At 50.2% G+C, this 27,092-nt stretch overlaps 15 protein-coding genes and 1 non-coding gene across 16 annotated transcripts; 11 read left to right on the forward strand and 5 right to left on the reverse strand.

Moving 5' to 3' along the window:
* Positions 1-84: 84 nt before the first annotated feature.
* On the reverse strand, positions 85-2,214 carry MET4 (Met4p; the record flags this gene model as incomplete). Its single annotated transcript, XM_002553061.1, has 1 exon — positions 85-2,214. One exon carries the CDS (start codon positions 2,212-2,214, stop codon positions 85-87), a length of 2,130 nt encoding a protein of 709 aa, XP_002553107.1.
* Positions 2,215-3,553: 1,339 nt separating this feature from the next.
* On the forward strand, positions 3,554-4,639 carry RGS2 (GTPase-activating protein RGS2; the record flags this gene model as incomplete). Its single annotated transcript, XM_002553062.1, has 1 exon — positions 3,554-4,639. The coding sequence occupies one exon, from the start codon at positions 3,554-3,556 to the stop codon at positions 4,637-4,639; it is 1,086 nt and encodes a 361-aa protein (XP_002553108.1).
* Positions 4,640-5,539: 900 nt separating this feature from the next.
* LEU4 (2-isopropylmalate synthase LEU4) lies at positions 5,540-7,366 on the forward strand (the record flags this gene model as incomplete). Its single annotated transcript, XM_002553063.1, has 1 exon — positions 5,540-7,366. One exon carries the CDS (start codon positions 5,540-5,542, stop codon positions 7,364-7,366), a length of 1,827 nt encoding a protein of 608 aa, XP_002553109.1.
* A 288-nt stretch (positions 7,367-7,654) lies between these two features.
* On the forward strand, positions 7,655-11,008 carry INP52 (phosphatidylinositol-3-/phosphoinositide 5-phosphatase INP52; the record flags this gene model as incomplete). Its single annotated transcript, XM_002553064.1, has 1 exon — positions 7,655-11,008. One exon carries the CDS (start codon positions 7,655-7,657, stop codon positions 11,006-11,008), a length of 3,354 nt encoding a protein of 1,117 aa, XP_002553110.1.
* Positions 11,009-11,197: 189 nt separating this feature from the next.
* On the reverse strand, positions 11,198-11,764 carry YAF9 (YEATS domain-containing protein YAF9; the record flags this gene model as incomplete). Its single annotated transcript, XM_002553065.1, has 1 exon — positions 11,198-11,764. The coding sequence occupies one exon, from the start codon at positions 11,762-11,764 to the stop codon at positions 11,198-11,200; it is 567 nt and encodes a 188-aa protein (XP_002553111.1).
* Positions 11,765-12,003: 239 nt separating this feature from the next.
* On the forward strand, positions 12,004-13,321 carry KLTH0D09218g (uncharacterized protein; the record flags this gene model as incomplete). The annotated part of the gene is made up of 2 exons (XM_002553066.1): positions 12,004-12,033; positions 12,071-13,321. The coding sequence occupies 2 exons, from the start codon at positions 12,004-12,006 to the stop codon at positions 13,319-13,321; spliced, it is 1,281 nt and encodes a 426-aa protein (XP_002553112.1).
* A 269-nt stretch (positions 13,322-13,590) lies between these two features.
* Positions 13,591-14,346, forward strand: KLTH0D09240g (nucleotide diphosphatase; the record flags this gene model as incomplete). Its single annotated transcript, XM_002553067.1, has 1 exon — positions 13,591-14,346. One exon carries the CDS (start codon positions 13,591-13,593, stop codon positions 14,344-14,346), a length of 756 nt encoding a protein of 251 aa, XP_002553113.1.
* Positions 14,347-14,595: 249 nt separating this feature from the next.
* Positions 14,596-15,267, forward strand: NOP15 (rRNA-binding ribosome biosynthesis protein NOP15; the record flags this gene model as incomplete). The annotated part of the gene is made up of 1 exon (XM_002553068.1): positions 14,596-15,267. The coding sequence occupies one exon, from the start codon at positions 14,596-14,598 to the stop codon at positions 15,265-15,267; it is 672 nt and encodes a 223-aa protein (XP_002553114.1).
* A 504-nt stretch (positions 15,268-15,771) lies between these two features.
* CYB5 (Cyb5p) lies at positions 15,772-16,143 on the forward strand (the record flags this gene model as incomplete). The annotated part of the gene is made up of 1 exon (XM_002553069.1): positions 15,772-16,143. The coding sequence occupies one exon, from the start codon at positions 15,772-15,774 to the stop codon at positions 16,141-16,143; it is 372 nt and encodes a 123-aa protein (XP_002553115.1).
* Positions 16,144-16,229: 86 nt separating this feature from the next.
* CEX1 (COPI-interacting protein CEX1) lies at positions 16,230-18,569 on the forward strand (the record flags this gene model as incomplete). The annotated part of the gene is made up of 1 exon (XM_002553070.1): positions 16,230-18,569. One exon carries the CDS (start codon positions 16,230-16,232, stop codon positions 18,567-18,569), a length of 2,340 nt encoding a protein of 779 aa, XP_002553116.1.
* Positions 18,570-18,660: 91 nt separating this feature from the next.
* On the reverse strand, positions 18,661-21,035 carry DBP2 (DEAD-box ATP-dependent RNA helicase DBP2; the record flags this gene model as incomplete). Its single annotated transcript, XM_002553071.1, has 2 exons — positions 18,661-19,049; positions 19,769-21,035. 2 exons carry the CDS (start codon positions 21,033-21,035, stop codon positions 18,661-18,663), a joined length of 1,656 nt encoding a protein of 551 aa, XP_002553117.1.
* Positions 21,036-21,326: 291 nt separating this feature from the next.
* Positions 21,327-21,767, reverse strand: RPC19 (DNA-directed RNA polymerase core subunit RPC19; the record flags this gene model as incomplete). Its single annotated transcript, XM_002553072.1, has 1 exon — positions 21,327-21,767. One exon carries the CDS (start codon positions 21,765-21,767, stop codon positions 21,327-21,329), a length of 441 nt encoding a protein of 146 aa, XP_002553118.1.
* Positions 21,768-22,081: 314 nt separating this feature from the next.
* CAR1 (arginase) lies at positions 22,082-23,044 on the reverse strand (the record flags this gene model as incomplete). Its single annotated transcript, XM_002553073.1, has 1 exon — positions 22,082-23,044. One exon carries the CDS (start codon positions 23,042-23,044, stop codon positions 22,082-22,084), a length of 963 nt encoding a protein of 320 aa, XP_002553119.1.
* Positions 23,045-24,232: 1,188 nt separating this feature from the next.
* Positions 24,233-24,304, forward strand: KLTH0D09394r. Its single transcript has one exon. It is a non-coding gene; the product is annotated as a tRNA-Met (tRNA).
* Positions 24,305-24,462: 158 nt separating this feature from the next.
* On the forward strand, positions 24,463-25,650 carry KLTH0D09416g (KLTH0D09416p; the record flags this gene model as incomplete). The annotated part of the gene is made up of 1 exon (XM_002553074.1): positions 24,463-25,650. The coding sequence occupies one exon, from the start codon at positions 24,463-24,465 to the stop codon at positions 25,648-25,650; it is 1,188 nt and encodes a 395-aa protein (XP_002553120.1).
* A 232-nt stretch (positions 25,651-25,882) lies between these two features.
* On the forward strand, positions 25,883-27,037 carry KLTH0D09438g (glyoxylate reductase; the record flags this gene model as incomplete). The annotated part of the gene is made up of 1 exon (XM_002553075.1): positions 25,883-27,037. One exon carries the CDS (start codon positions 25,883-25,885, stop codon positions 27,035-27,037), a length of 1,155 nt encoding a protein of 384 aa, XP_002553121.1.
* Positions 27,038-27,092: the final 55 nt, after the last annotated feature.

Consider the following 27,092-nt stretch of genomic DNA (forward strand, 5'->3'; position numbering starts at 1 on the left):
GTTACGCAAGATAGAAATAAATGTAAAATTATTAAAAACTCGAACTGTTATTAATTAGTAGTAACCTTCCCTTCCCTTTATGTGTTAAAATTCAGACTTCTCCACGAAGTTGTCCGACATTTTGTTTTCCTCCTTCTTGTCATCTTTGATTTTCTTCATTAGTTCTCGCCGTACAGATTCCGCTTGCTCGACGCCCTTCAATTCACCACGCTCCATAACAAGGTTTTTTAACAGCCTGTTTTCCATTTCCAGCGTGTGAATCCGGTGCTGTAACCCCAAAGCCAGCTCACTGAGTTCTTGAATGGAACCTTCCATTTCCTGCTCCTTCATCTTCCGCTTTGGATGTTGCGTTTTCGAGCCAGTAGGCCGCTTTTCATCAGCGGCATGCAGAGAAGATGCAAAGTCCATTTCCCGGCGATCAACGCTAGGCTTTCTGGAGGTGGTCTTTTCGTAATCCGACTTAGATGCTTCTTTGTCTGATGGAACAGAACGGTCTGATCGGCTGGCACTGCTACTTAATCGAGGCCGCGATTCTGAAGCAGATGATTGAACGTCAGGCCTGACGCTGTCCGCGTTGAAAAAAGTGTTAAAGAAGCTTTCTGTGGCCTTCTCGTGTTCGATGGACCTTGGAGTAATGCTCGCTTCAGCATTCCTCATGGGAGCCTGGTGGCTACTTAAAATCCCTTCGTTACGCGGCAGCGGCTGCTGGTGATTTTGTGTTTGGTGTTGCTGCTGTGGCTGGTGTTGCTGCTGCTGGCGTTGTTGGCGCTGTTGCGGTTGTTGGTTGTCGTGAGAGAGAAACTGTAGCAGAAAACTAGCTGCGTTCTCATCCGTCACAGGAGGCACACTCTGAGACACGACTTGGGATGCGGAGTTGGAGATGCTCGGGTTGCTATTCTTGTGCATTTGGTGGTGAGCGATGATCGCAGCGATCGCGTCAATCTGATCCTGGTCGAAGCCAACTGCGCGCAGCGAGTTCCACGCGCCCGACGGCACCTTCACTTTTGGCAACAGCGCAAGCAAAGTGCGCGTCGGTATCGAAGAGTAGTCGGGCATGTGGATCTCCGAATAAGAATTTTGGAAGGGCGGCGCTTGCGACTGCCGGCGTAAAGGGTCTTGCGGGGTCAGCAGTGGCGTAGCAGAGCTGTTGGTGAAGAGCTCCGCGGTCTGCGAATTCGAGTCTGACACGAGGTTGCTTAGCGGAGAGTTCGAATAGGGAGCTCCCGGCTGCGCGAATGGCTGGGCCGGCCCGTCGGTGATGTCGACGTTGGTGAAGCCTCCATGGTCGTCGGAGGGCGATCTGTTTGCGATGTCAAAGGCCCGCCTAGACGAAAATCGCTGCCGCGAGTTGTCGTGCTGGGACGCAAGGAAGTTGTTCCTGCGCTGTGACAGAAACCGCGAACTACGGTTCGCAACAGGGTGCGTTGCAGACGCAGACGCAGAGGGAGAGGCGGCCGTGGACGCGGACCCGGGCAGGCCGGGTGCGAGCGTGTCGGCGCTGCTGCCCTGGCGCGAGTCCTGCGAGCCATTGGGGTTGTCGGGCTTTTCCTCGTCTGGGAATATGAAAGTCTCGTCCGCGAACGCGCTGAGCTCCGCAGCCAGTCGGTCGTCGAGCCCCAGTCCACCGGCGTGGGCCTCGCCGTGCGCGGGCGCGCCAAACGAGGCCATGTCGTTCTCGAAGTCGGGCATGAAGTTGTCGACGTAGGCGAGCTGCTCGAGCAGGATGTTGGGCGTCACGTTCGCGTCGTTGGAGTGGAAGTTGAGCGGGCCATCGGAGGCCTTGAAGGCGTCGCTGTCCTCGCCGAAGAGGTTGTGCAGGCCGTCGTTTTTATCGAAGCTCATGGGTAGCACGCGCGAACAGAGGAGACTCGCGGTCGGGGGAGAGCAGCGGCAGAGGGCACTGGAACAGTGAAGTCGGTCCGATGTGCTTTGTAGCGTCTGCAGAGCCAGGCCCCAGACGCTTATGAGTATTGTGAAAAAAAAAGACGTAGCGCGGGTGAGTCTTTCACACGTGACGGGCGCCGGGGCGCAGCCACAGTTGCCGGGACCGGACGCGAGAAAAGGGCGCGCACGTGCCCCGTCGCGCGACACGGAGTACCCGTCCCCGGTGATACAGCGCGTGGGCACGTGATCCCTGATTTTGGTGGTCGTGTGACATTTAGACACGTGACCCTGTATCACGTGACAGTGACCGCACGAACGCCCGTTCTGCATGCGCAGCGCGGCGCGCCCAGAGCCTCGCACATTCCGCCTCGCGCACTCCGCCTGCCGCGCCTGGCTCCACGCATCTAGCTCCACGCACTTTGCGTAGCTCGCTTCGCGCACATCCTCCTGCGCATGCGCCGCGCGTCCCACGACACGCGGCACGTCGCACGCCGCACACCGTGCGCTGTTAGCCTCTGACCCTTGTCTCCACAACGCTTGTGACCGATCCCGATGCCGCGTGCGCCAGGGCTCTGTTACTGGCGTGCACCCCGGGATCTGCGCGCATCCTTTGCCGCGCAAGTCCCTTTAGGCTCTGAACAACCGTTCATGTTGTTCCGTCTCCATAGGAACGAAATTTGTTCTTCGCTTCTCGGCATTTGTGTGGCTATTCTTGGATTTCAAACCCCGCGGCCCAGGCCGTTAACGCCGCTTGCGATTACGGCATACCTCGTATGCACGGAGAAGCTGCGCTCGCTGATACAGCAGAACTCTCCGCGGAGCGACTTCATGTTGCAACAGCAGCAACTGCAGGAGCGGTAGCAGTAATTGGCCCAACAGGTTGTCGTACATAATGTTCCAGCCCGTGTTCACCGAGCTCGGCCGCGCACTTCCGCTTAAGGCCGCACTAGGTCGCCCTTGCGCACGTCACAGTGACTCGTGTCGGGGACCGCCGAGCACAGGCGGAAGCCGGTTTAATAGTGGAATCCCCACAAAGCATAGCTCCTGGGCGGCGTGCGGCGCTCCGCGGAACTCTGCGCGGTTAGAACGGGGGGTCCTCCGCGGACCTGGGCGCGGTCCACCGCTCCACGGTTTCGCGGTCAGCTGCGATAAAGTTCCGTGGTTAGTGACTAGTTTGGCGTTTCACGTGTGCTGTGATTCAGTTTCAGGGTTTGCAGGCACCACATTTAGAGAAGCTTAGATTGCTTTTTTGGAAGACGGCGATAGGTTTTTTCTTTCCCGGGATGCGCACAACGGCTTAATAAAGCAAGTGGTGTGATGAAAAGATGGGCATCTCGAACAGACAGGATAGACTGCACGCTGAAAGTTGGAGTGAGAAAGCGTAGAAAGAAAGCCCCGCATCACAAGCGTACTGGCAAGAAAGCGAAAGCCAAGTGGTGTTTGGATATAAGGAAAACCGCCAGTACTACGGCCCGCCGCGCAGCACTTTCACGCGCATCAAGCCGAGATAGGAGCACACACGCGAGATCCAACCCCACGTCACGACCGGACCGCGACGACGACCACGACGACCACGACGACCACAACGACTACGACGAGCGCAGTGCACGCTCGCCAGCCGCTGCGAACCACAGACTCTAGCCGGGCGCAGGGCTCTTTCTCCCCCGATATGAACACCAGCGGGGCTCCGACGCTGGAACAGGCGCTGGAGATGGCACGGGCGCAGCCACGGAACGCGTCACGTGCTCGCTCACGTGACTCGCCGGCGCAGGCGTTCTCCTTCGCGGCGTTCCGCGACTTCCTGCGCAAGTCGCACTGCGACGAGAACCTGGACTTCATCCTGGCGACGGACGCGTTTGTCGGCGCGGACGCGGCGCTCACCGAGGCCGATTTCCCGCTCAAGCCCTGGACCGACAACGTCTACTCACAGTTCATCCGCCGCGACTCGCCGCGCGAGTGCAACCTCCCGCAGGGCATCCGCGAGTGCTTCGACCGCTGCCACGCGACACAGTCCGCGCCGGACCGCGCCTACATCAGGAGCGCGCGCCAGCACGTGATCACGCTGCTGCGGGACGCCTTCACCAGGTTCCTGGACCGCCAGCGCCGCTGCTCATCCTCGAACTGTTCGCGCTGCGGCTCGCGCACCGCTGCGGTCATGGCCGCGTCTGCGGCTGCGTCCGCAGCCGCGTCGCTCGCTGCATCGGCGTCCTCCTCCGCCACAGCCACGGCGCCGGGGACACCGTCAGTGCTCTCGCCAGGCCTCGCCGCCGCCAAGCTCAGCCGCAACTCTTATATCAGCGACTACGCCGTGGACGACGATGACGAAGACGAAGACGGCACCGACGGCGCCGACGCAGGCCAGAGCTACAACATCCGCGACCTCCGCGACCTTCGCGACCTTCGAGACCTCGACACGGAGGGCAGCGCGGCAGCCACTATCACGCGCACTCAGAATTCGGCCTCTACTGCTTTCTCTGCATTTTCAGCCGCATCTGCCGCGTCTGCTGCTTCCGCGCTATCTGCGACCGTGCACCCACCTCTTGGCTCCATCACGACCACCACTGGGACGCACCTTTCAGACCGCCCAGCGTATCCTCCCTCTAGCATGCCCTCGACCCCATCGTCCTCATTCTCCACCACCAGCAGTGCGGGCTTCAACTCCCTGAAGCTCAAGCATACAGGCAAGAAGCTTGTCAACAAATTTAAATTTCGCCGTAGTAGCTCAGGAAGCTCTGGCTCGTCGTTTAATCCTTAGCTCTGGCTTACGCGGCGCCCCTGTATCATAGAACTCAAGAAAAGAAAAAAGTTACAAGGCATATTCATCATTACTAGCATCCAGATATTTCATTGTTGCCGAGTTAGGCTTTTTCTCAAAGTCTTGCATTTACTTCATTGTTCAGCTACTTAAACAGATATTAATAGTTTCACTGATTTACAACATCGCATATTAATTTAACATCACGACCTTTCTCGGGCTTTGAAGCTCACAGCTGCGTTTTTGTTCAAAGAAGCAAAAGAGCATGCTGTCTTGAACCATCTGCGTTGTTTGACGCCGCGCACAATGCCAAGTTCTCGCAAACACTCTGGTCGTCCAATTGCCATAAGACCGAATCCGCCCGGAGCTTTCCCCGCCTCGTGCCGAACTTCCGCCTGGCGGTTGGTTCAGCCCTTTGGTAGCTAGGTTCTCCCCAAGACGCTCGCGTTGCAGGGAAACCGTCGCCGTGTCTCTCTTCCCCGCATTTTTTCGACGCCCGTCAAACTTAGAAGGCCACAGCCCAATTTCTTGGCTTTCGTGAGAGACGTTATGTCACGAGAATTATTGAAAGCCTGCCACGAAGCGCTAAGAAACGTGGGGCGGTACAGAAAATTGGGGTTCTGAGTGTCTTGGCTTGCACCCTTACTATCCCACTAAACGCATGCCTCGACTCCGAGCTTCTTTTGCCCCACCGCACGGCCTCCAGTGCTCACGGCGTCACCTGAATATAGTGACTATATGAAAAATTTTTCTTATTCTATGACTCGCAAAAAAGAATCATCGAAAAGAATTGCCGATGACTGATCGACACAGCAGACATATTTAAAAACGGTTTCCGTGGCTTGCAGACGCGTTCCTACGATTGATAGTTAGAAACCAAGTCCGACATTCAAAGCCAGCATGTTTAGAAGAACAGCTGTAAATCTAGCGCAGAGCGCCGGAAAGGCGATCCCGCCCGTAAAACTGGCTTACAAGTACATGCTCAAGGACCCTTCGAAGAAGTACAAGCCTTTTAAGGCGGTAACCCTGCCCAACAGGAAGTGGCCCGACAACAGGATCACCAAGGCGCCACGTTGGCTGTCCACAGATCTGAGAGACGGCAACCAGTCGCTCCCTGACCCTATGTCCGTGGAGCAGAAGAAAGAATATTTCCACAAGCTGGTCGAGATCGGGTTCAAGGAAATTGAGGTATCGTTTCCTTCTGCCTCGCAGACCGACTTCGACTTCACGAGGTACGCGGTAGAGAACGCGCCAGAGGACGTGAGCATCCAGTGTCTCGTCCAATCGCGTGAGCACCTCATCAAGCGTACGGTCGAGTCTCTCTCGGGCGCCAAGCGCGCCACTGTGCACTGTTACCTGGCCACCAGCGACATGTTCCGTGACATCGTGTTCAACATGTCCCAGGAGGAAGCAATTAAGAAGGCCGTTGAAGCCACCAAGCTTGTACGCAAGCTGACTAAAGACGACCCAGCCCAGCAAGCTACCCGCTGGAGCTACCAGTTCTCCCCTGAGACCTTTAGTGACACCCCTCCAGAGTTTGCTTTGGAGATCTGCGAGGCTGTTAAGGCCGCGTGGGAGCCCACTGAAGAAAACCCCATCATTTTCAATCTGCCAGCTACTGTTGAGGTTGCTACGCCTAACAACTACGCCGACCAGATCGAGTACTTTTCTACACACATTTCCGAAAGAGAAAAAGTTTGCATTTCCACTCATGCCCACAACGACCGCGGGTGCGGCGTTGCGGCCTCAGAGCTTGGTGTGATGGCCGGCGCCGACCGTGTCGAGGGCTGTCTTTTCGGCAACGGTGAACGTACCGGTAACGTTGACCTTGTTACTGTCGCTTTGAACATGTACACTCAGGGTGTCAGCCCCGAGCTCGACTTGTCGGATCTGAATTCCGTCGTTGAAGTTGTTGAACGTTGTAACAAGATCCCAATTTCCCCAAGAGCCCCATACGGTGGTGATCTAGTTGTCTGCGCTTTCTCTGGTTCGCATCAAGACGCCATCAAGAAGGGTTTCGCCTTGCAGGAAAAGAGACGTGCCAACGGCGACGAAGAGTGGAAGATTCCTTACCTGCCATTGGATCCAAAGGATATTGGCAGAGACTACGAAGCTGTCATCAGAGTCAATTCTCAGTCTGGTAAGGGAGGTGCCGCCTGGGTTATTCTCAGATCTCTTGGGCTTGACCTACCTAGGAACCTACAGATTGAGTTCTCTACTACAGTTCAAAACAGAGCTGACTCTCTTGGTAGAGAGTTGAAGAGTCAGGAGATCACTGAGTTGTTCAAAGAGGTTTACAACTACAGCGGTAACATCGGCAAGGTCACTCTCCTAGAGTATGACGTCACTAAGATTGACGCCGAGCGCAGATCCTTGACTGGCCAGGTCAGTATCAACGGGGGCGTCTACGACATCCAAGGTTCCGGAAACGGTCCTATTTCCTCGCTCGTTGATGCTATGTCGAACTTGTTCAACGTCAAGTTTGGTGTTGCCAACTACACAGAGCACTCTCTAGGTTCTGGTTCATCCACGCAGGCCGCTTCCTTCATCCACTTGGTGTACAGACGTGACTCCGACAACGAGCGCACATTCAAGTGGGGTGTTGGTGTCTCAGAAGATGTTGGTGAGGCTTCCACAAAGGCTATTCTCTCTGCCATCAACAGCATTGTCCAATCTGGCGACGTTTCTTTGCCAGATGCTCCTTCAAAGGCTTCTGCTTCTGCATGAACTTCGCATTATCATTAGTTCATAATATTTAACAAAAAAATACATACTATTACAACGTCGAAGTTTTTCATCGTTTAGGCTTGCGTGAGTAGCCTTGTTCGCTAAATTCTTTGTTTCATACCTACGCTGGTGACAGTGTACTATGTGATTTCGCTAGATTTTTAAACAAGAAAAATATTTTGGTAAAGGGGCCTAATATCAGGCGCTGTAAAAAACCCTCTTAGAAGGATCGAAAAGAAGTCTACAAAGCGCAAGCAAGTGCAGTTCAATTTCAATTATTGAAGTGTAATGCAAATCTTGGTTCAGAGGGGAGCTGAGAGAAAGGTTGCGCTTGTGTCTACAGCGTACGCGCTGGTTTTCAAAGCTGTCAACGATGGCCAGAATAGCACAAAGCCACTATGCGCGATCGAGCTAACGCCAAAATCCCAGATCGGATCCTCCTACCAAAAAATGTCCTCACATGAAGTTCATGGCTTCATTGGTCTGATAGAGCTGGAAGGATTCATATTCATATGCACGATTACAGGCAAGACGAAGGTCGCTCAGCCGATCCCGGGTGAGACTGTGAATAAGATCTATGCGGTTGACTTCTTCTGTTTGAACGATTCACAGTGGGACTTCGTAGAGCTAGACTCGAATGGGTATCCTGTAACGTCGGAAGACGACTATAGAGGAGAACAAAGCCCATCATATCCGGGACACCCATGTCATGAACTTCGGAAGCTGCTCTCCAATGGCTCCTTTTACTACAGTTCTAACTTTGACTTGACGTCTATCCTTCAAAAACGAGGTATGGGAGCACATTCCCTAAGCTTCGATAACTACCAGGAAGAGTATATGTGGAACTCGTTTTTGATGAAGGAGGTCATTACATTCAGAAATAGACTTGACGATTTGGGAAGGCAGGTATTGGACGACGAGGGCTTTTTGACTACTGTGATCCGGGGTTTTGCAGAGACCTTCGTAACTTACATTAAGCAACTCAAAGTCTCTCTGACCGTGATATCCAAACAAAGCTGGAAAAGAGCAGGAACACGTTACAACGCACGAGGAGTTGACGATGAGGGCAACGTTGCCAACTTCGTTGAGACAGAGCTCCTAATGTTTTCAAAAGAATACTGTTATGCGTTCACTCAGATTAGGGGCAGTATTCCTATATTCTGGGAGCAGGACACAGCTCTGATTAATCCAAAGGTTCAGATTACGAGGTCTGTCGAGGCCACCCAACCAGTATTTGATGACCATTTCACCAGACTCATTGATAAATACGGCCCAGTTCACGTAGTGAACCTACTGTCCACAAAATCTAGTGAGGTCGAGCTTTCAGCGCGGTACAAGCAACATGTTGCGAGGTCAAAGCTCCATACCCTAAACAAAGACATTTTTTTCACAGACTTTGACTTCCACAAAGAAACTTCCCAGGAAGGTTTTGCTGCAGCTGCCCGTATTAAGCCTCTAATCACCCAGTCATTGTTAGAAAGCGGTTACTTTTCATATGATGTCAGGGAGCGTAAAGTCCTTTCTGAGCAGCATGGGATTTTCAGAACGAACTGTCTCGATTGCCTTGACAGGACAAACTTGATACAGCAGTTCATTTCTAGATATGCATTTGCATTGTTCCTCAACGACTTCCATCTGATGTCCACCGCGAGAGGGACAGCATTCACTGATAGTGATCTTTTTATCAAACACAACACCTTGTGGGCAGATCACGGTGACCAAATTTCTCAAATTTACACTGGTACAAATGCGTTGAAGTCTTCATTCTCCCGTAAGGGTAAAATGTCTTTCGCAGGCGTTTTATCTGACGCCACCAAATCCGTAAGTCGGATGTATATCAACAACTTTATGGACAAAAACAAACAAGCGAATATTGATACATTGCTTGGCAGGTTGTCCCACCAGCAAGCTGTTTCTCTGTACGACCCTATTAACGAATACGTCACCACTCAGCTCACCAAGTCGTCTGATCAGTTCACCAGCTCTTCTTCTATCAATATATTCGTGGGAACATATAACGTTAATGGGTTGACTAGAAGAGTGGACATATCAAAATGGCTCTTTCCTATTGGCGACAAGTTCAAACCAGATGTTGTCGTGTTGGGAATGCAAGAGATTATTGAACTCAGCGCAGGTTCTATTCTGAATGCTGATTACTCCAAGAGTCCTTTTTGGCAAAATATCGTGAATGAATGCTTAAACCAGTATAATGACAAATATCTGCTTTTGAGAGCAGAGCAAATGTCTTCGCTTTTAATATTGTTCTTTGTCAAGTCGGACAAGATCAACAATGTTAAACAAGTTGAAGGATCTTCTAAAAAGACCGGTTTGGGCGGCATGACAGGTAACAAGGGTGCGGTCTCCATCAGATTTGATTACGGAAGTACATCCTTCTGCTTCGTGAACGCCCATTTGGCAGCCGGTGTCAGTAACGTGGATGAGCGACGCCATGATTACGAGAGCATTACAAAAGGCATCTGTTTTACACGGTCGCGGCAAATCTCACATCATGATGCTATCTTCTGGCTAGGAGATCTCAATTATAGACTCTCTCTTCCTAATGAGGAAGTGAGGCGAGAAATAAGCGACCAAAAAGACAACTTTCCAGAATCGCTGTTAATGCATGACCAACTTACTCAGGAGATCAACGCAGGTGTTGTTTTCAAGGATTTCAAGGAACCTACAGTCAAGTTTCCACCGACATATAAATATGATCATGGAACTAACAACTATGATACGTCCGAAAAGGCCCGGACACCTTCGTGGACTGACAGGATAGTTTACAAGGGAAACAATTTGAGGCCGTTAGCCTACTCAGATTCCCAGCTAATAGCTAGCGACCACAAGCCAGTATATGCAGCCTACAGGGCGCAAGTCAACTTCGTGGACGAAACTGTGAAGATGGATTTGACTAAAAAGCTTTATATGCAATACAAAGAGAGTCATCCAGAGGAATACAACAACACAACAGTGGCTCTTGTAGATATTGACTACGAGAAAAAGAACGGCCATGGTGCTAAAAGCTCTTCTACTCAATTGTTCGCAGAATCTGACATAAGCTTGGTCGACCTTGATGAGAACAGAGCTGATGTCGGTTCAATCACCCGCTCTTCTTCAATCTCTTCGTCTTCTGAAATGTCGTCTTTGAATTCTGGCACTCTTAATCCCGTAAGAAAAGAAGCGCCATCAAGATCTACGACATCGTTGGGACGAGCTCGCGTCCCTCCTCCTCCGCCACCTGCTCCTCGCCAAAACTCAATGGCTTCGCAGTTCTCATCCGCTTCGAACTTGCAAGCAAAAGCGGAACCTGTCAACGCTGAAACTACCAGCACCGCTTCTGTTGTTGCTCCTCCTCCACCTCCTGCTAGGAAAACAACCTTCCCTCCCGGCTATAGTAGTTCTATTTTGACTCCAAAGAATGCAAGTGCTGCTGGATCGAAGTTGACCTCGCCGGAACCTTCAGTGAGTTCTGCTCCAGTACCAGATGCATCTTCAACACAAAACTCTAAAACGGATGAGCATGCAGCTGTTAGCGAGGCGCCTATCAACAAGCCGTCGAGAATTCCGCCACCACGCCCAGCAAAAAAGCCAACCCTAGATAATCTCAACATGGACTCCTGGAAGCCGCTTACTCCGAAATGAAGAAATGTGAGCACATCCGTCATATAGAAATAACGTGTAGTAATATGTTAGGGTGCCCAAAAAAATCCAGAAGAGATACGACAACGCACCTCGAGATAACTGATCAGGATGACCAACGGCCTGGGGCAAGGAGCCGTGTAGCATTCATTTTTTGCGTCAATAGAGAAACACAATATATGGCCACTTGCATCAGGTTTGAATCATTTGCGTTAGCTCCTCTTTCAGTTTTTCAATTTCTTCGTCTACCTTTTTGGCTCCGTCAGATATCCGATCAATCTCTTCTTGTTCCAGCTGCTTAGAGAAAACTGCCTTTTCAGACTTGTTTGAGGGGAGCAAATACCCAGGCTTAGCTATCAGTACCTTGAAGAACTCTTCGTTAGGCTCATTAAAAACTATCTCATCATAGAAAACCGATTCAACCTCCGGACTATTACCACCATTCTCTAACTTGACCCCGTTCGAATTTTGGTTCTGATACTCATGCAGTCGCAAGTGATGGTAAAAACTTATTGGTTTCTCGTTTGCAGATTCGATGAAATGGATCTTTATGTTTATTTCGAATTCACCCCACCCGGTTTCAGTAAGCTCGAATGGGGGCGCTTCGACGGCGCGTGTGGGATTAGGATATGTCTCATGAAGCTTAAACACAACACTCTTAATAATATCTGAGAGGTCTTCGCCATTGGGCCCTCTGACAAAGATTGTCCACATATGTGAGTGTTCAACTGGGGCGTTGGGGGGCTTCACTTCGCCCATTTTCTTCGCGCTGTTACCATAGATAATCGGACGAGACACGGAAAGTGTCTTGATTCTCTTAGGTGGTATCGGCGCCATCGCTGTCTTTCTGAAGAATGATTTCTAGCTCTTGACCAAAGTTTAGAGGCCCCGTAATGAAATACACACAATTAAAGGAAATATTTCGAAACTATCATGAGAACTCGAGCTACGAACGCGCCGCAGTAACAGAAACTGAAAGGCCACTTGACATCCTCGTAATGGCTATCAAGACAATTTACATTGCAAGGGTATGGATTTCTGTCCAATGAACAGCGCCTTTTTCAGGAGCTTTTAAAACTAACGCATTATTTCCAGCACGGCTACCGTTCGAACTGGCTTCCAAAAGGGCCTTATCCTCCTCCTCCTACCGGAGTTAACAGCGATGTTCCTCTTGCAGAGCATGGGGTGAAACAAGCGAAGGAGCTTGCTCATTACATCATGTCGATTGAGAACCAGCCTGAGATGATCTTTTCGTCACCTTTCTACCGGTGCTTACAGACGTCTGAGCCAATTGCCGATCTTTTGGATCTCCCTATTAATATGGAACGAGGCATTGGCGAGTGGTACAAGCCTGATAGAGATGTTATTCCTGAACCGGCCTCATTTGAGGTTTTGAACAACTTCTTTCCCGGAAAACTAAATCCTGATTGGGAATCAACAGTTATCCCAAGCGGCAAAGGAGAGACTGAACAAGACATTTTCAACAGATGCAAGGAGTTCTGGCCCAAGTTTGCGGCTAAGCTTGAAGCAGCTTTTCCCAATGTTGAAACGATCTTGCTGGTCTCACACGCAGCCACTAAGATTGCATTAGGCATGAACCTTTTGGGCTTTGACAACTGCAGAGACCCTATTGACAGCGACGGGGCCATCATAAGAAGTGGAAGTTGCTCACTTGATAAATTCGAGCTGGTACAAAGCGAGCTTGAAGATCTTGAGGATGTTCCATTTCCTGCTAGAAGATGGAGGCTTACTATGAACGGAAATACCGAGTTCTTGAGCAAGGGCGAAGAAATGCACTGGGATTTCCAATACGGGTTCGAAGCAGGGTCCGACGCGGACATTAAAGCAAGACAGGCTTTGGCGGAGAAAGAGGCGCTTCAAGCCAAAGCCTCCGACGCGGGCGTGCCTTTGGAAAAAGACGCACGAGCGTCTAATGTTGACACGGAGGCATTCGAACATGTCTATTTCAGCGTTGACGTTCCTGGAGATAATTTTAAGAAGAGGGGTGAGATTGAACCTAACGCAACAATGCAGTACTCTGGTCTGGAAACCGAAGCTCCTCTGGTCAGAGTGGGTGAGAAGCTTTATGAAGGCAAGTGGAAGAAACTTGTTGGCACAGAGTTAGCTTTGCCCGATGCTGCCGTAATGAAAACGAGAACCAGCGAAGATGGCGATGATGCAGTGAGCGAATCAGAAACCTTCGATAGTACTAGCACAGACAAAAACCAAACACCTGAGGATGCAGGAGATCCAAATGGAGAGAGGATATATCGCATAACAGACCGTTTGGTGCTGGAAAATGTGCGTCCTATGTAAGGATAAAAGGATACGATTGAGTTTAGATAGAGCAACGAAATTTATAGAGCCAAGGTGGAAGCTTCAGTGGTAAATCATATCAGCTAACGTATGCAACGGCATAATAGAAGCTCCTGTCCGTGCTGTTTGATTGTCTCTTTTGGGGGGCGATTGACTCGAATCAGCCAGGCGACAAGAGCAGCGGGCGATTCTGGAGCCTGAGCTTTAAACGTTTTTGACAAACATGAATTTCGAAACGCTTCAAGGATCCTCCTGCCTGATTTTATAAAATGACTTTATCTATGACCTTTTTATCAAGATTCCGAAGTCTGCGAAAAATCCCTTTACGTTGCTCCTTACACCAACGCTGTTCAATGATGTCAAGGGTCATCAAAGAGATAAGCGAAAAGTTTGAAATAGTGCTCGCCTCTTCGTCTCCAAGGCGCTATGAAATTGTCACCCAGGTTATGGGGTTTGCGGACGTCAAATTGATGAAACCATCCTTCGCGGAAGATCACGACAAATCGTTATATGCAGGAAATCCTACTGGATACGTCCACGACACGAGTAAGAGCAAAGCATTAGGTATTATCGAAGATCTGAAGCACACAGAAGAAACACACGCCAGCAAACCCAAGCTGGTCATCTGCGCAGATACTGTAGTAATCGATAGCGACGAAAACATACATGAAAAGCCACAACGGCCAGAGCTGCAGCTTGGGAACTTGCTTAGGTTCCGCGAGAGCGATGGTCCTGTCAAAGTAATTACTAGCGTAACGCTCATCAAGTGGGAGAGCCCACAAGATTTCACCTTCACCCAGTTTGAAGAGGTGAGTGAGGTTCACTTTGACTCCGATTTTCCGCTGCCAATTCTTTACGACTACGTCGACTCTGGTGATGCTCTTGATGTTGCGGGGGGCTTCAAAGTGCAAAGCTTCGGCGGCGCCATGATTAAGAAGATCAATGGAGACTTCTTCAATGTTGTGGGGCTGCCTTTGAACAAGACCTTCAAAGAACTCTACAAGGCTGCATTCCCCCTAGAGTAAGGAGAACCGCTAGGAGGTCTGGATAGCAGCGCACGATCCTCGATATAGAGGCAAAGCTGCGCTATCTGCAACGCTCCGGAGTCTTGTGCTCTCGTCGTTGATATAGTTTCTTGATCATGTCGCGATGACATTCACGTGATCTATATCCCACAGGCCTCAGCGCTGTATTATTAGTGAAAAATTTTAAGCTCATCGCACTCCATCTCAGGCCGCAGGAACCACACAATAGCTAGACTTGGTGTGCATAGAATGGCTAAATCAACTACCAAGCAAGCAACACCCATCCTTGAAGCGGAGCCAGTCCGCGAGGAGCAACTTGAGCTCGGCAACTCGTCCTCCAACGAAAGTGAGATCGAGGGTCTTTCCGAGGACGATGAGGCGGGGTCTGGCGAAGAGCAGGGCTCCTCTGGGTCCCGCGCGTCCAGCGGCGTCCACACCGTCAAGAAGCTGGATGCCAAGAAACGTGAGTCACAGCAAGAGGGTGGCAAGGGGTCCAAGAAGGGCCGCAGCAAGGCCGAGGAACTGTCAGGCATCATCTACGTGAGCAGGCTGCCTAAGGGTTTCCACGAGCGTGAGCTGGCCAAGTACTTCTCGCAGTTCGGGGATCTGCGAGAGGTGCGTCTGGCGCGTAACAAGAAGACCGGCAACAGCAGACACTACGGGTTCGTGGAGTTTGTGAATAAGGAGGATGCACTCGTGGCCCAAGAGACTATGCACAACTATCTGCTGATGAACCATCTGCTGCAGGTGGTGGCGCTGCCTAAGGGGAAAAAGATCGAGAAGCTGTTCCACTACAAAAAGAGGGCGTTCTCTGAGACCTCCGTGACCAAGTCCAGCGAGGAGCTCAAGCAACGCGCCATCGACAAGCACGCCCAACGTGCTGCTAGACTGCAGGACAAGGGCATCGAATTCAAGTGGTGATTGCGAAATTATTTCGGGTGTCGCCCGCTGGGATACACGGCCCGTGGGGTCCACGAGCCGCAGGTAGGCCGCTCCGGCTGCACCTTATCAAACGAATTGTTCCTGCCGATGCCTATTGAACGAGCATATGTCTCAGGGACCCCCGCGCCCGGCGTCGCAATCCCGTGACAGTTCGTTTACCCACCTCATGTACATTAAGCAAGTATTTTAAAGCTACAAATCGCACCATGGGGCTTCGCCCCGATGCACATGTCCAGCGCCACTTCTGCGGAGCTCGCGTACGCGCGGAGTGCTATGCGATCCGCTAGGCGTAGGATCAGTCACATGGGCGCGAATCGTGTTCGGTCATATCGGATCGTCGTTCTTGTCCGTCGTGGAACCCACCAACAAAAAATTTTAGAACTTTTACGATGGGGTTAAGTACGGGCATAAATAGAACCGCATTGTAAGATCTCAGCGCTCCCCTGCTATCCTTCGCACAAAACAGAACCTCGATCGTCCAATATGGCCAAGCTTTACTCCTACAAAGAAATCGCTGAACACAACACCGAAAATGATCTATGGATGATCATCGACGGTAAGGTGTACGACTGTACCAAGTTCATGGACGAGCACCCAGGTGGTGAAGAAGTTCTCTTGGACCTTGGTGGACAAGACGCCACCGGGCCTTTCGCTGATATCGGCCACTCGGATGATGCCGTCAAGATGTTGGAGGACCTGTACGTGGGGGACGTTGACAAGGACAGTGAGCCAATTGCGGTGGTCAAGGGAGACCCAGCATCCACAACCACAGGTGGTGAAGGTAACGGCGTAATGATCCTCGCGATCGCCGCCGTTGCACTAGCCGTTGTCTACTTCTACCTGAATCAGAAATGAAGCGCTAGCGGAGCGAGAAAGTTAATTGTAGTATAGAGAGGAAGTATTTATATAAATATATTGATAATAGAGCACCTACAAGGTTCATGTGGAAGCAGGAGTGGCGCTCCGAGCCGCCGTCTTGGCAAGTTTTGAGTATATCGCGTAGCGGCCCTTGTGTTTTTTCGCAGAACACACGAAAAAACACCGAACTCCATCACACCTGCAAAATAACCACAAGCGACCCGCGAGCGCTCCCGATGAACTTCCTGTTCAAATCCATCTCCGGGTTTCAGTTCCCGTACTCGCTGGAGTCAACTCCAAGCGTCACTACGCCCATTTGGGAGGCCACCAACGGTCACAGAAAGTCTGACTCTCTTCCTGTGACTGTGTTCAGCTTCCAGAAGCAAAGAAATGGAGCCTTAGATGCAATGATCGCTAACGCAGTGCATTATGCAAAAGTTTTGAAGCTTCCAGGCATCCTGCGGGTCGTTGACGTTCTGGACACCAATCAAAACACGGCTTACGTTGTCACTGAGAGGGCACACATACTGGACACCAAAGGCCTCAGTCAGCATGCGTTGAGCTTGGGTACCCTCCAAGTGGCTGAGACACTTGAGCTTCTTCACGCCCAAGCGAAAGTTGTACTGGGAACGCTCTCCAGAGGTACCGTGTTTGTCAACGAACGCGGTGAATGGCGCCTTTTCGGCCTCGAGTTGTGCTCGAAAATTTCGGACCTCTCTCACATGAAACAGAATGTGAGCTCGTACCTGTCATTCGTTGCGGGCTCCGGCCTTGAAGTTCAGATCTCGCCCTCATCTGCCGCAGATGCTGTCCTACTTTCCAAATTCATTCAATCCATTTACTCCCATCCGCCGTCCGAATGGAAACCCCTTCTAGTTGGGTTAGAACAAGGCAGACTGACACTTTCACAGTTTCTTGCGCGTTCCAAGAATACGCAACCTTTTCAGTCGCCGTTGATTGCAATGTACCAAGATCTCAGAGAGTTCCATATAAAAGATCCTCAAGGCAAGGTAGTGGCGATGTCGGACCTTCAACGCAATATTATGGATGACCCTACAGTTTTAAGAGGTAGCACACCAGGTTTCGTCGAAGGCCACCTTATCCCTGAAATATCTCAGTGCATTGCATCGATATTAGGGGCTCAGAAAACACAGGCTTTGACTGCTACTAGTGCAAATGTCATAACGTTTGTTGCGTCCATCATGGAGCTTACATGCTCTGATGACCCTGTCACAGACTCGGCGTCAGTTTTTGCTCACTACGTCAAACCGCTTATCTTTGAGAGTTTCAAATCACCCGACAGACAGCTGCGTTTCTTGTTGCTGGTCTACTTCGCAAACTACCTCGAAAAGCTCACTAACAATGAGGTCTCAGATCGCATATTTCCTCATTTCGTTCAGGGGCTTGCTGATTCGGACGCAACAATGAGGATTGAAACTTTGAAGAAGATACCCGATGTCACGCCCCTAATTACCGAACGCCAACTGAACAACGACCTGCTGAGACACTTGGCTAAAACTCAAGTTGATGCGGATGTCGAAATCAGGACCTGGACTATCCTCACCATATCAGGGCTTTCGAAAAAGCTTTCCCCCTCCAACAATCGATCAGGTATTCTCGCTACTGCATTTACGAAATCTCTCAAAGATCCACATGTGAAGCCTAAGCTGGCTGCTCTTTACGGCCTTGAAACTTCGCTTGAGCTTTTTGATGTGACGACTATAGCAAACAAGATTCTGACAGTAATCGCGCCTGGCCTACTCGACAGTAATGGGCAAGTTAGAAGGAAAGCAAAGAACCTTTTTAGGCTCTATCTTTCTAAACTGGAAGGGGAGACAGATCAAATCCCAGCTGACGATAGCGAGGAAGTTGAGGTTGATTTTGACGCAAGCTTGAGGAAAGAAAATGGGCAAGTAATCCAGCAATTCATGAGCAATTTGAAACTTTCAACGCCGCCAATAATGTCACAGCCGCAGACTCATGATCTTGCTGAGAATACTGGAGATGATGAGTGGGCTCAAAATAATGATGAATGGGCTCAAAATAACGATGAATGGGATGATGATGAAGGCTGGGAAGGTGATCTGGTTGATGATATCGACGCTGGCTTGAGTAAACCAACTCAGGAAACAAAAGGCGGCCACCAGGCTAAGGTACACATCGGACAAGTTAAAATTCAAAAATCATGGAATAAAGACATCGAAAATGATGACTGGGACTCGTGGGACCAGCCTGCCGATTTGAGTACAAAAGCTGCGTCAAAGACTTCTAAGCCACCGACTTCCAAGGTCACCGCCAAAAGGACGATTATAAAGGCTTCAAGGCAAAAAAAAGATCAAAAACCAAATCCAATAGCTGAGAAAGCTGAAGTTTTCGAAGGGTTCGAGAACGATGGCGACGATGGATGGGGAGACGACTGGTAAGTAAGCGCGCTTATGCGCAATATCCTTTGGTTATTGATTTATAAAGCTAATATACAGCAAAATTTGAGGCTACAAGTAGCCACCAATTTATTTAGTAGTTGATGTTTCTGTTGCCCCAGCCGGAGTCTCTTGGCTTCTGGAAACCGCCACCGCGGCCGCCACCGTAACCACGGCCACCACCGCGGCCACCACGGCCGTAGCCACCACGGCCACCACGGCCACCACCGTAGCCGCCACGTCCGTATCTTGGGTGGCCACCGTACTGCCTTCTGTCGTACTTCATCAATTCTGGAGGAATCTGCTGGTTGGCCTCTCTCATGATGCTGATCAATTGAGCACCCATACCCTTGTTAGCCTCAGTGAAAAACGAAATAGCAGTACCAGTCGCACCGGCTCTACCGGTTCTACCGATTCTGTGGACGTAATCCTCGATATTGCCTGGCATGTCATAGTTGATAACAAAGTTGATACCCTTGACATCTGTTCATGTTGTTAGTAAAATATTCTCAAGTTTTGAACTACAGCACCCAAAGCGCGAAACGGCTACAGGAAGAAAATGATTTCAGAAGTTGTTGATTAAGAGTAAACACTCTTCCCAAAATCACTCAGCACGCCTACACCAGCTTGTGGTCCTGGCCGCTGGGCAAGGAGGGATCCAGTACAGATGATAGAAACTACACATAAACGCCAAAGACAATGGATACGCTTCTAGTGAAGCAGCATCAGCAGCCAATGAAAGAACTCTGCGCGCGATACGACTAAAATTAACGTCATAATCTTCAACTTCAACGAGACCACCGAAAAACTCGTGGCATCTCCATGTTGCACATCATTCTCGCAATAAAAAGCTCAAAATAAAGAACTATTCGCTGCTCATTCGTTCATGCCATTACCTCCGCTCAAACTTAAAGTGCCTCAACTTAAAAAAAACCCCGCAGTCTCTTTATCTAGCACTTCAAAAATGTTGGAGGAGCAATGTTACGCTCATCTTTTAACACTTGTGTAGCCGAAGTTATCATAACTCGAACCCCCTACTCTCTTTACAAGAGTTTATAGTTTCTTCCATGTTCCTGTAAGCCATTTGTTAGATGTAGTGCCTTGCCTAGCACAACGCCAAGAATCAGTCCAGCTGTTCGGCGCAAACCGGCAAGGATGCATTTGCAATCAGATGCAAGTTAACGAAAAAAAAAAAAACATACCAATACCTCTAGCAGCAACATCTGTTGCCACCATGATAGGGGAGTTACCAGTTCTAAACTCTTGCAAAACCCAGTCACGTTCGTTTTGGGCTTTGTCACCGTGGATAGCCAAAGCTGGCCATCCGTCTTGTCTCAAGTAGCGAGTGATCTCGTCACAAGTCCTCTTGGTGGAAGCGAAAATCAAAATCTTGGAATCCTTGTCTTCAGAGGCAGTCTCGAGATGCTTCAACAAACGGTCACGTTTCTCCATATCAGACACAACCTCAACGATTTGAGCGATGTTGTGAGAAGCAGCAAGCTCCAAAGAACCGACATTAACCTGGATAGGGTCGTGTAGGTAGTCTCTTGCTAGCTGCTGCACCTCCTTAGGCCATGTAGCAGACCACATCAAAGTTTGCCTGTCGGGTCTGATCTGGTCCACGATCTTTCTGATTTGAGGCTCGAAACCCATGTCCAACATACGGTCTGCCTCGTCAAGAACAAGGTAGGTAACTCTCTTCAAGTTAGTTTTACCGATTTCCAACATGTCGATCAATCTACCTGGGGTAGCGATGACGATCTCAGCACCTCTAGTCAGCTCTCTGATTTGATGACCACGGGGCACACCACCGTAGACACAGGTATTTCTGATTCTGGATGATTTGCCAAATTTAGAGCACTCCGTCTGGATTTGGACGGCCAACTCTCTTGTTGGCGCCAGCACCAGCACGATAGGACCATCTCCAGGAGATAGCAAAGGCTGAGCGTTGATGTGAACAATACCGGGTAGACAGTAGGACAGAGTCTTACCAGAACCTGTGGCAGCGACACCGATCATGTCTCTACCAGAAAGGGCCATTGGCCAACCCTGGCACTGAATACCGGTAGGCTTCTCGAACCCTTCAGCCTTAACCTCTGACAAAACGTATTCTGGGAATCCGGCCTCGTCGAAGGTGGTGATGGGCTTTGGAATATCCTTACCCAAAATGGACATTTCGTTGGCCTTTCTGAACTCCTCAACCTCAGCGTCGGAACGGTTGCGGACAGACTCGTGCTCAACGTAAAAGTTCTTCTCGAACTTTGGTAGGTTGGGCAGCTCTTGGTCCCAGTCTGGCGCAACCAACTCCATGGGCTGAGAAGGAGGAGGACGAGAGAAGCCGCCGCGGCCGCCACCGTACGAGTCTCTACCATAAGAGTTTCTGTCGGAGGGTCTTCCGCCGCGGAAATCTCCGCCACGAGAGCCATAGTTGTCTCTGTTAAACTGGTTGTCTCTGGATCCGTAAGTCATTGTAGGGACGATGTTAATGGAGAGTCACTTTCTGTGGTTTGAGTGAGGAAAGAAGCAAGGTTTTTCTTAGTGCGATGAGCTCTTTATATATTAAAAAAACAGCCAGTTTTTTTTCAGCCAAAAGAAATTTCGCGATGAGCTTGATGTTCAAGAAGCGACATGTGTGAAAGCCGCCGCGTCGCGCCCGAGGAGTGCTCTGGAATCCGATTGACAGTCAAGATTCTTTCTTAGGGCTTTTAAAGCTATATTTTGAATGTAATATTGTACATATTATGCGAGAAGGAAGGTCGTTTACATCTCGCGAATGCGTTGGGTGAACTTGTCTTCGACGGCGTCGCACAGGTCCATGAGATCTTGGAGACCTTTCTGTAGAACTTCCACAGCAGTGAACTTCCCGTACGTTTGTATCCTGAGGTTCAAGAGCGTTTCACTGGGGTGGGGTATAGAGTAACCGCAGAACTCAACATCTGGGTTCTTCATGATGATGTAGCGGAGCGCGTTTCCGAGCGTGTGGTCTTCCTCGGAAATCTGGAAAGACGCGCAAGTGCCGTCTTCAGATGTAGCGCTCGAGAGTAGTCTAATCTTCTCTTTGTCGGCATCTTCTTCTGCTTCTTCTTGCTCATCGGCAACCATGTCAACATCCTCAGCACCGTTTTGAACCGATTCGCCAGCGTGCACAATCTCCTCCGTGTTTACTTGAGCATCAGGCTCTTTGACATCGCCGTTGGCCATATTGTAGGTACTTCTCTTTGCTTCGCGCGCCCGTTCTGCTGCCCTTCTTGACGAGAATAAGAACTTGATTGAAATTTTTTCAGCTTACAAGGACAAGACGTACGGAAGGATGGGAGGCACTAGAGTGGCACCTGCGAAGAAGAAGACTCGGATGGCGGTCTGAGCTCTTCTGGGCTGTAGTACTCTAAAGCCATGAACCTGTCAGGTGTGTTTTAGTTTAAGCTTGGATGCAAATTTAGTTATTTACAGAGTCCGACTCGAAAATTACCTGTAGTTACTGAATTATTACACATGAGATGAGGAGAGTTGAAGTCTTACAGCAAAGTCTCTCCCAAAGCACAGCGAGCGACGGCGCAGCCAGCTGATACGGTGTCTAGGACATGCATGTCGTGAACGGCGAGTGTTGGGTTGACTTCGACAACGTCCAAAGCTACCAACTTACCCGTTTCAGCGACTCTTTCGGCGACAAAGAGACCTTCTCTTAGCGTCAGACCACCTCTGACTGGAGTTCCGGTAGCAGGAACAAACAGGGGGTCCATGGCATCGACGTCGTAGGACAGGTGGATTGGGCAGTCACCGTCTGGGTTGATGGCCTGCAAGGCCATCTCGATCACGTGGTTGAGGCCAAAACGGTCCACGTGGTACATGGAGAAGGCTGGGATGTGGTTCTCTCTCAGAATGCGCTTCTCACCTGCGTCCACGTCACGTAGGCCGATGTATGCAATTTTGTTGGGCTTCACGCACTTGGGCACCCACTGCAGGGAGGGAGGTGTGTTCTCGGAGTCGAGGCCCATCAAAAACGAGACGGGGCAGCCGTGCAGGTTACCGGAGTCTGTGGTGGATGGAGTGTTGATGTCTGCGTGAGCGTCGATCCACAGTACGCACGCGTCGGGGTGCTTCTCGAAAACCGCGGCGATGGACCCAATGGCGACAGAGTGGTCGCCGCCGATGGTCACGGGCATTTCACCGCGTTCCAGCACTTTTTTCGCAGATTCGTAGATTTGCTTGGTGGCCTCACCGACAAGCTGTGGTCTCTTGACGATACCCCACACGTCGGAGGTGTCAGTCTCCTTACGCTTCTCGTAGTCGTCGCTAGCGAGTGGCTCCTCGATGGAAGTTGTCCAGCCGAGTTCCTGCAGATCTTGCCTTAGGCCCTGTCTCAGCATGTACTTGGGGCCGTCTTCCACGCCGGACTTTCCCTGGCCGCCTGAGAAGTTAGCCAGCACTAGACCGGCCTTTTTGTTTGGGTACAAATCGAAACTAGGTTCTGTCAACATTGGTGTGAATGTGTAGAGTGTTTGAGGTCAGTGTGAGTGTTTGAGAGCTCTATGCTTCTGCTGGATATCTCTCGAGAATAGTTCTGTACCCCTGCCGCTTTATATACATTTTACGTGTCTCCATCACCTGTACTTGGCGTCAATGTCTGTGCTATCGGAAACGTCTATATTGCCTTTGGTCTGTTTTGTAGCACTAAGTGAAAAAACAAGCGAAGCTGCAAATGCCGCGTGTGGCAAGATTGTGGCGTAGATTCTGATTATAATGTTTTTGCCCGGCTTGAGCGGGGTTTCAAGAGGGCGCAGACAGGTCTCATCACAGCCAACTTCGACGCAGGCAGCAAGCACGCGTGTACGGACCTACTATGTAAGAGAAAGAAGCTGCAGCAAGAGAAAGAAGCACTACGACGGCGTGCTTCGAGGTCTGAGGCACCAGGAGCCCTGTAATGCAAAAGGGTCTCTTTATAGCGCCAAGCAACGAAGCGATCGTGACTGCTGCTGTTTCCTAAAACTTTGTTCGAGCATTCGATGTCGAAGGTCGAAGACTAGTTATCGGAAATTACTCTGCACGACAACCTGGCCTCTAAAAGAAAGCGACGGCGACCCACCATTGTTATTTTCGTGGATTGTGATGTCAACAAATATCGCATTACATAATTTCTGCCTTTGTGGGGGTCTGATCACGTGAGGAAGAGAACTGTAAGGCTACTCGGCCTCGGTGGCAGATCGTTCTTTGGTTGGGGGCGGGCGCCATGGTTGGGCTTTGGCGTGGCCTTTGTAGCTTTGGGCTCAAGAGCGCCGATGGCTTTGTTCGGCGTTGCTCGCGGAACTTGGCTCAGATAGCCGGGAAAAAAGGCGCGTATCTTATGTTCGGATATTCTATGTAGGAGATCGCAAAAGCCATCTTGGGCCGGACGGCCTTCTCACGACTCTTTATACCGCGCGACAGCTCGGGTTGAGAATATATACTGCCACCGCTGATACCTACCGTGAGCCTGGAGAACGCCCAACGGCAGTCCGGCTCACAACCAGGCAATCTTTTACTCTCGGTCCGACAGCAAGCGAGTTAGGCCTTCTGCGCTGCAATTAAAGCACATCCGGTGCTGGTTTGGATGATACTTGATAATGTCGCCTTCGAAACTTTAATCTGCTGCTCTGTACCTACTGTGTCGCTTTTATTCTCAATCAATTAGCGCCGTGGCGCAGTGGAAGCGCGCAGGGCTCATAACCCTGATGTCCTAGGATCGAAACCTAGCGGCGCTATTATTTTTTTGTTTGGACTTTAGTGATGATACATCTTCTAGTTTTGAAAGTCATTCCTCGATGAGCCCGTTCCCCCAATTCCGCAGGCTTTACAACAACCAGCTACACGGGCTAGAAGACAACCAGTATTTTAAGGCTGGAGGCTCGGCCCGCTAGAAATGGAATCTCAGTTGTACGAAGGCTTCCACAGCTCGCAAAGACTAGTGGACGAATTCAACATGTTGCAAGATAATCAGCCCATCTCCTTCACGGAGAAGGACAGCAGCGACGAGGAATCTACAGCAGAGGAATCGCAGGAGCTGCAAGAGGTCAAGCACTCGCATGCCGTGCATCACAGCGCAGTAGTGGTGCGAAACATCGACGTTCTTAACCACATATTCGGGACCCTGGGCGGAAAGGACCGGCTAGCGAAGATTCTCAAGTATGTGCTGGACCTCGTCAAGCTCTTCGTATCGCGCAGCCGGATCGGTATCACGCGCTGGGACCCACAGGTGCTCGAGCACTACTCCAAGGTCCTTGCGCAGCTTAATCTGCGCCTCCTCTTGAGGCACCCGGCTACCATCGCCAAAATAATGGTAGTCGCGGGTCTGCGCAACTTCGAGGCCAAAGCCTCCTTGGTGAGCTCTAACCTAAGTCTTTTCAGGCAAATCCTCAGGTTCGGCGGCACGCCTTTCCGCGTGGCTGCTCTTTGGAGCAAGATCAATCTCACCACGCATCAGATCGCGGCAGCGCGCGCCAAACCTGCATCAGCAGCCGACAGCCATACGCTCGCGGTGATCAACAAGCTTTGGCTGAACGAAGCCTCCCTGGGGGATTTCATAGACCTGTACTACGGAGTGATGGACGAGCTTATGCTCCTCCACAAGTTCAAGGTGTGGCACCACCCTGGCCTGTACACATGGGTTGCAAAGCACGAGTCTCTCTCCTGGTACTACGATATTATGCTAGGTTTGAAAAAAAACTGGTGTTCTCTACAGCAGCTAAACCGTGCGCAGCTTGAGCTCAGCATTCAAGAACAAGTGAAGAAGCGCGCCCTGGAGCTTTCGTCAAGGCTACAAGGGAAGACTGCCTCCCCCATTAAGCAGCAACTTCTCCAAGATCTTCAGACTGGGCAAGAGCACAACGATCAATTCTCTAAGCGCATCCGCGACATTGAGCGCCAACGAAGAGTGGTTATTCTGGACTTGGTTAGGCTCTCTTTTGACTTCCTCGCCGACACAACTGACGTTTTCAACTTAAAAACGCCTCCAGGGACGTATGCCGTGCTATCTTTGGCCTCAGGCCTCACGGGTCTTGTGAAACTCTGGGGGAATGCTAAGAGAGAACTATCAGAGTCTGTAGTATAAGTAATGAAGATTTGGGGTACCCAGCAACTGTCTAGTTTTGCCACGCAAAAAGCTTAGGAGGTTTTTGGGCAATTCATGATGGCGCACAAGGGCAAACACCAAATGACCAGGGTTCTCCACACTTTTTTTTTCGGTGATATTTTTTTCCTGTCATTAACGTCCTATTTAGAACGCGTGTTGATCAGTTCACAAACTCCAGGGCCCTGAACTAATTCATAACAACTCAAGCTCAATGGCTAAAAAACCGGGGGTGTTGATTCCCTTCAAAAACCGTGTAGAAGTGGATGATAGTCTACCAGAATGGAAGAGGTTGGAAGAGCATGTCGACTTCATCAAGTATAAAATTACAACAAAAGAGGATTTTAAGGTCGCCCTGGCTCGATCTAACGTTGAATGCTTGTGGATCACAGAGGATCTCTTCACTTACCTTGGAAGCCCAGCCGAATTCTATGATGATTATTCCTCTAGCTTGAAACTGATTGCAGTTCCTTGGGTCGGAACCGACTTCTTAGACGGACCTAAATTGAAGAGAGAAAAAGGCATAGTAGTGTGCAACATTGGTCCCAGTGCCGCTAGCAATGTGGGAGAATTGGCTCTCTTCCTCGCACTCAGCTGTTTCAGGATGACGTCCTTCTTCGAGCATTGTTTCAGATTTGTTCACAGAGGCCAGCCTGGGCAATGTGCAGAGTACGTAGGAGGCAAGAAGCACGCGCTAACTGCTTCGAGTGCTACGGGCGGCGAGCACCATTACCCATTTCCCGAAAAGTTTACTCGTGAGCAGGCTCAAGTTGTGGACTTGTCTAAAAATTACACAATTGCTGGGAAAACTATAGCATCGCCTAACGGTAAAACTGCCCTTATTTTGGGATTCGGCTACATTGGTCAATCTATCGGAAAAAAGTTGTGCTATGGGCTCGATATGAAAATCCAATACTTCAAGAGATCGGGGCCTGTTTCCAAGGATATTTTAGGGTACCCAGCGAAATACTGTAGTACTTTAGAAGACCCTGAGACTTGGGTCTCTGCAGACCTTATTGTTCTGGCACTTCCAGGGCATTCGTCGACTCAAAACGTAATTAATGCCAAAACATTGAGCATGTGCAAAGATCAGGTCCGCATTGTCAATGTAGGGCGTGGCTCTTGTATCGACGAAGATGCTCTTTTCCAAGCACTGGAGTCTGGCAAAGTTGCTAGCGCAGGATTGGATGTTTTCAAAAACGAAAGTACCAAGGTGGACGAGCGCTTTTTTGATCGGTGGGATGTGACGCTTCTGCCACATATCGGAAGCACCGTTTCGGACATGGTAGGACGTCAAACACTGGTTACACTCCAAAATGTCGAGGATGTCTTGGTGAAAAACGGACGTGGGCTGTATCCCTGCAACTAGCATGAAGTCAAGCCAATAGTCATTCAGCAGAAAAGGTATTAAACTCTAAATAATT

Source organism: Lachancea thermotolerans (assembly GCF_000142805.1).
Source record: "Lachancea thermotolerans CBS 6340 chromosome D complete sequence".
In the NCBI taxonomy this organism is placed as follows: Eukaryota; Fungi; Ascomycota; class Saccharomycetes; order Saccharomycetales; family Saccharomycetaceae; genus Lachancea; species Lachancea thermotolerans.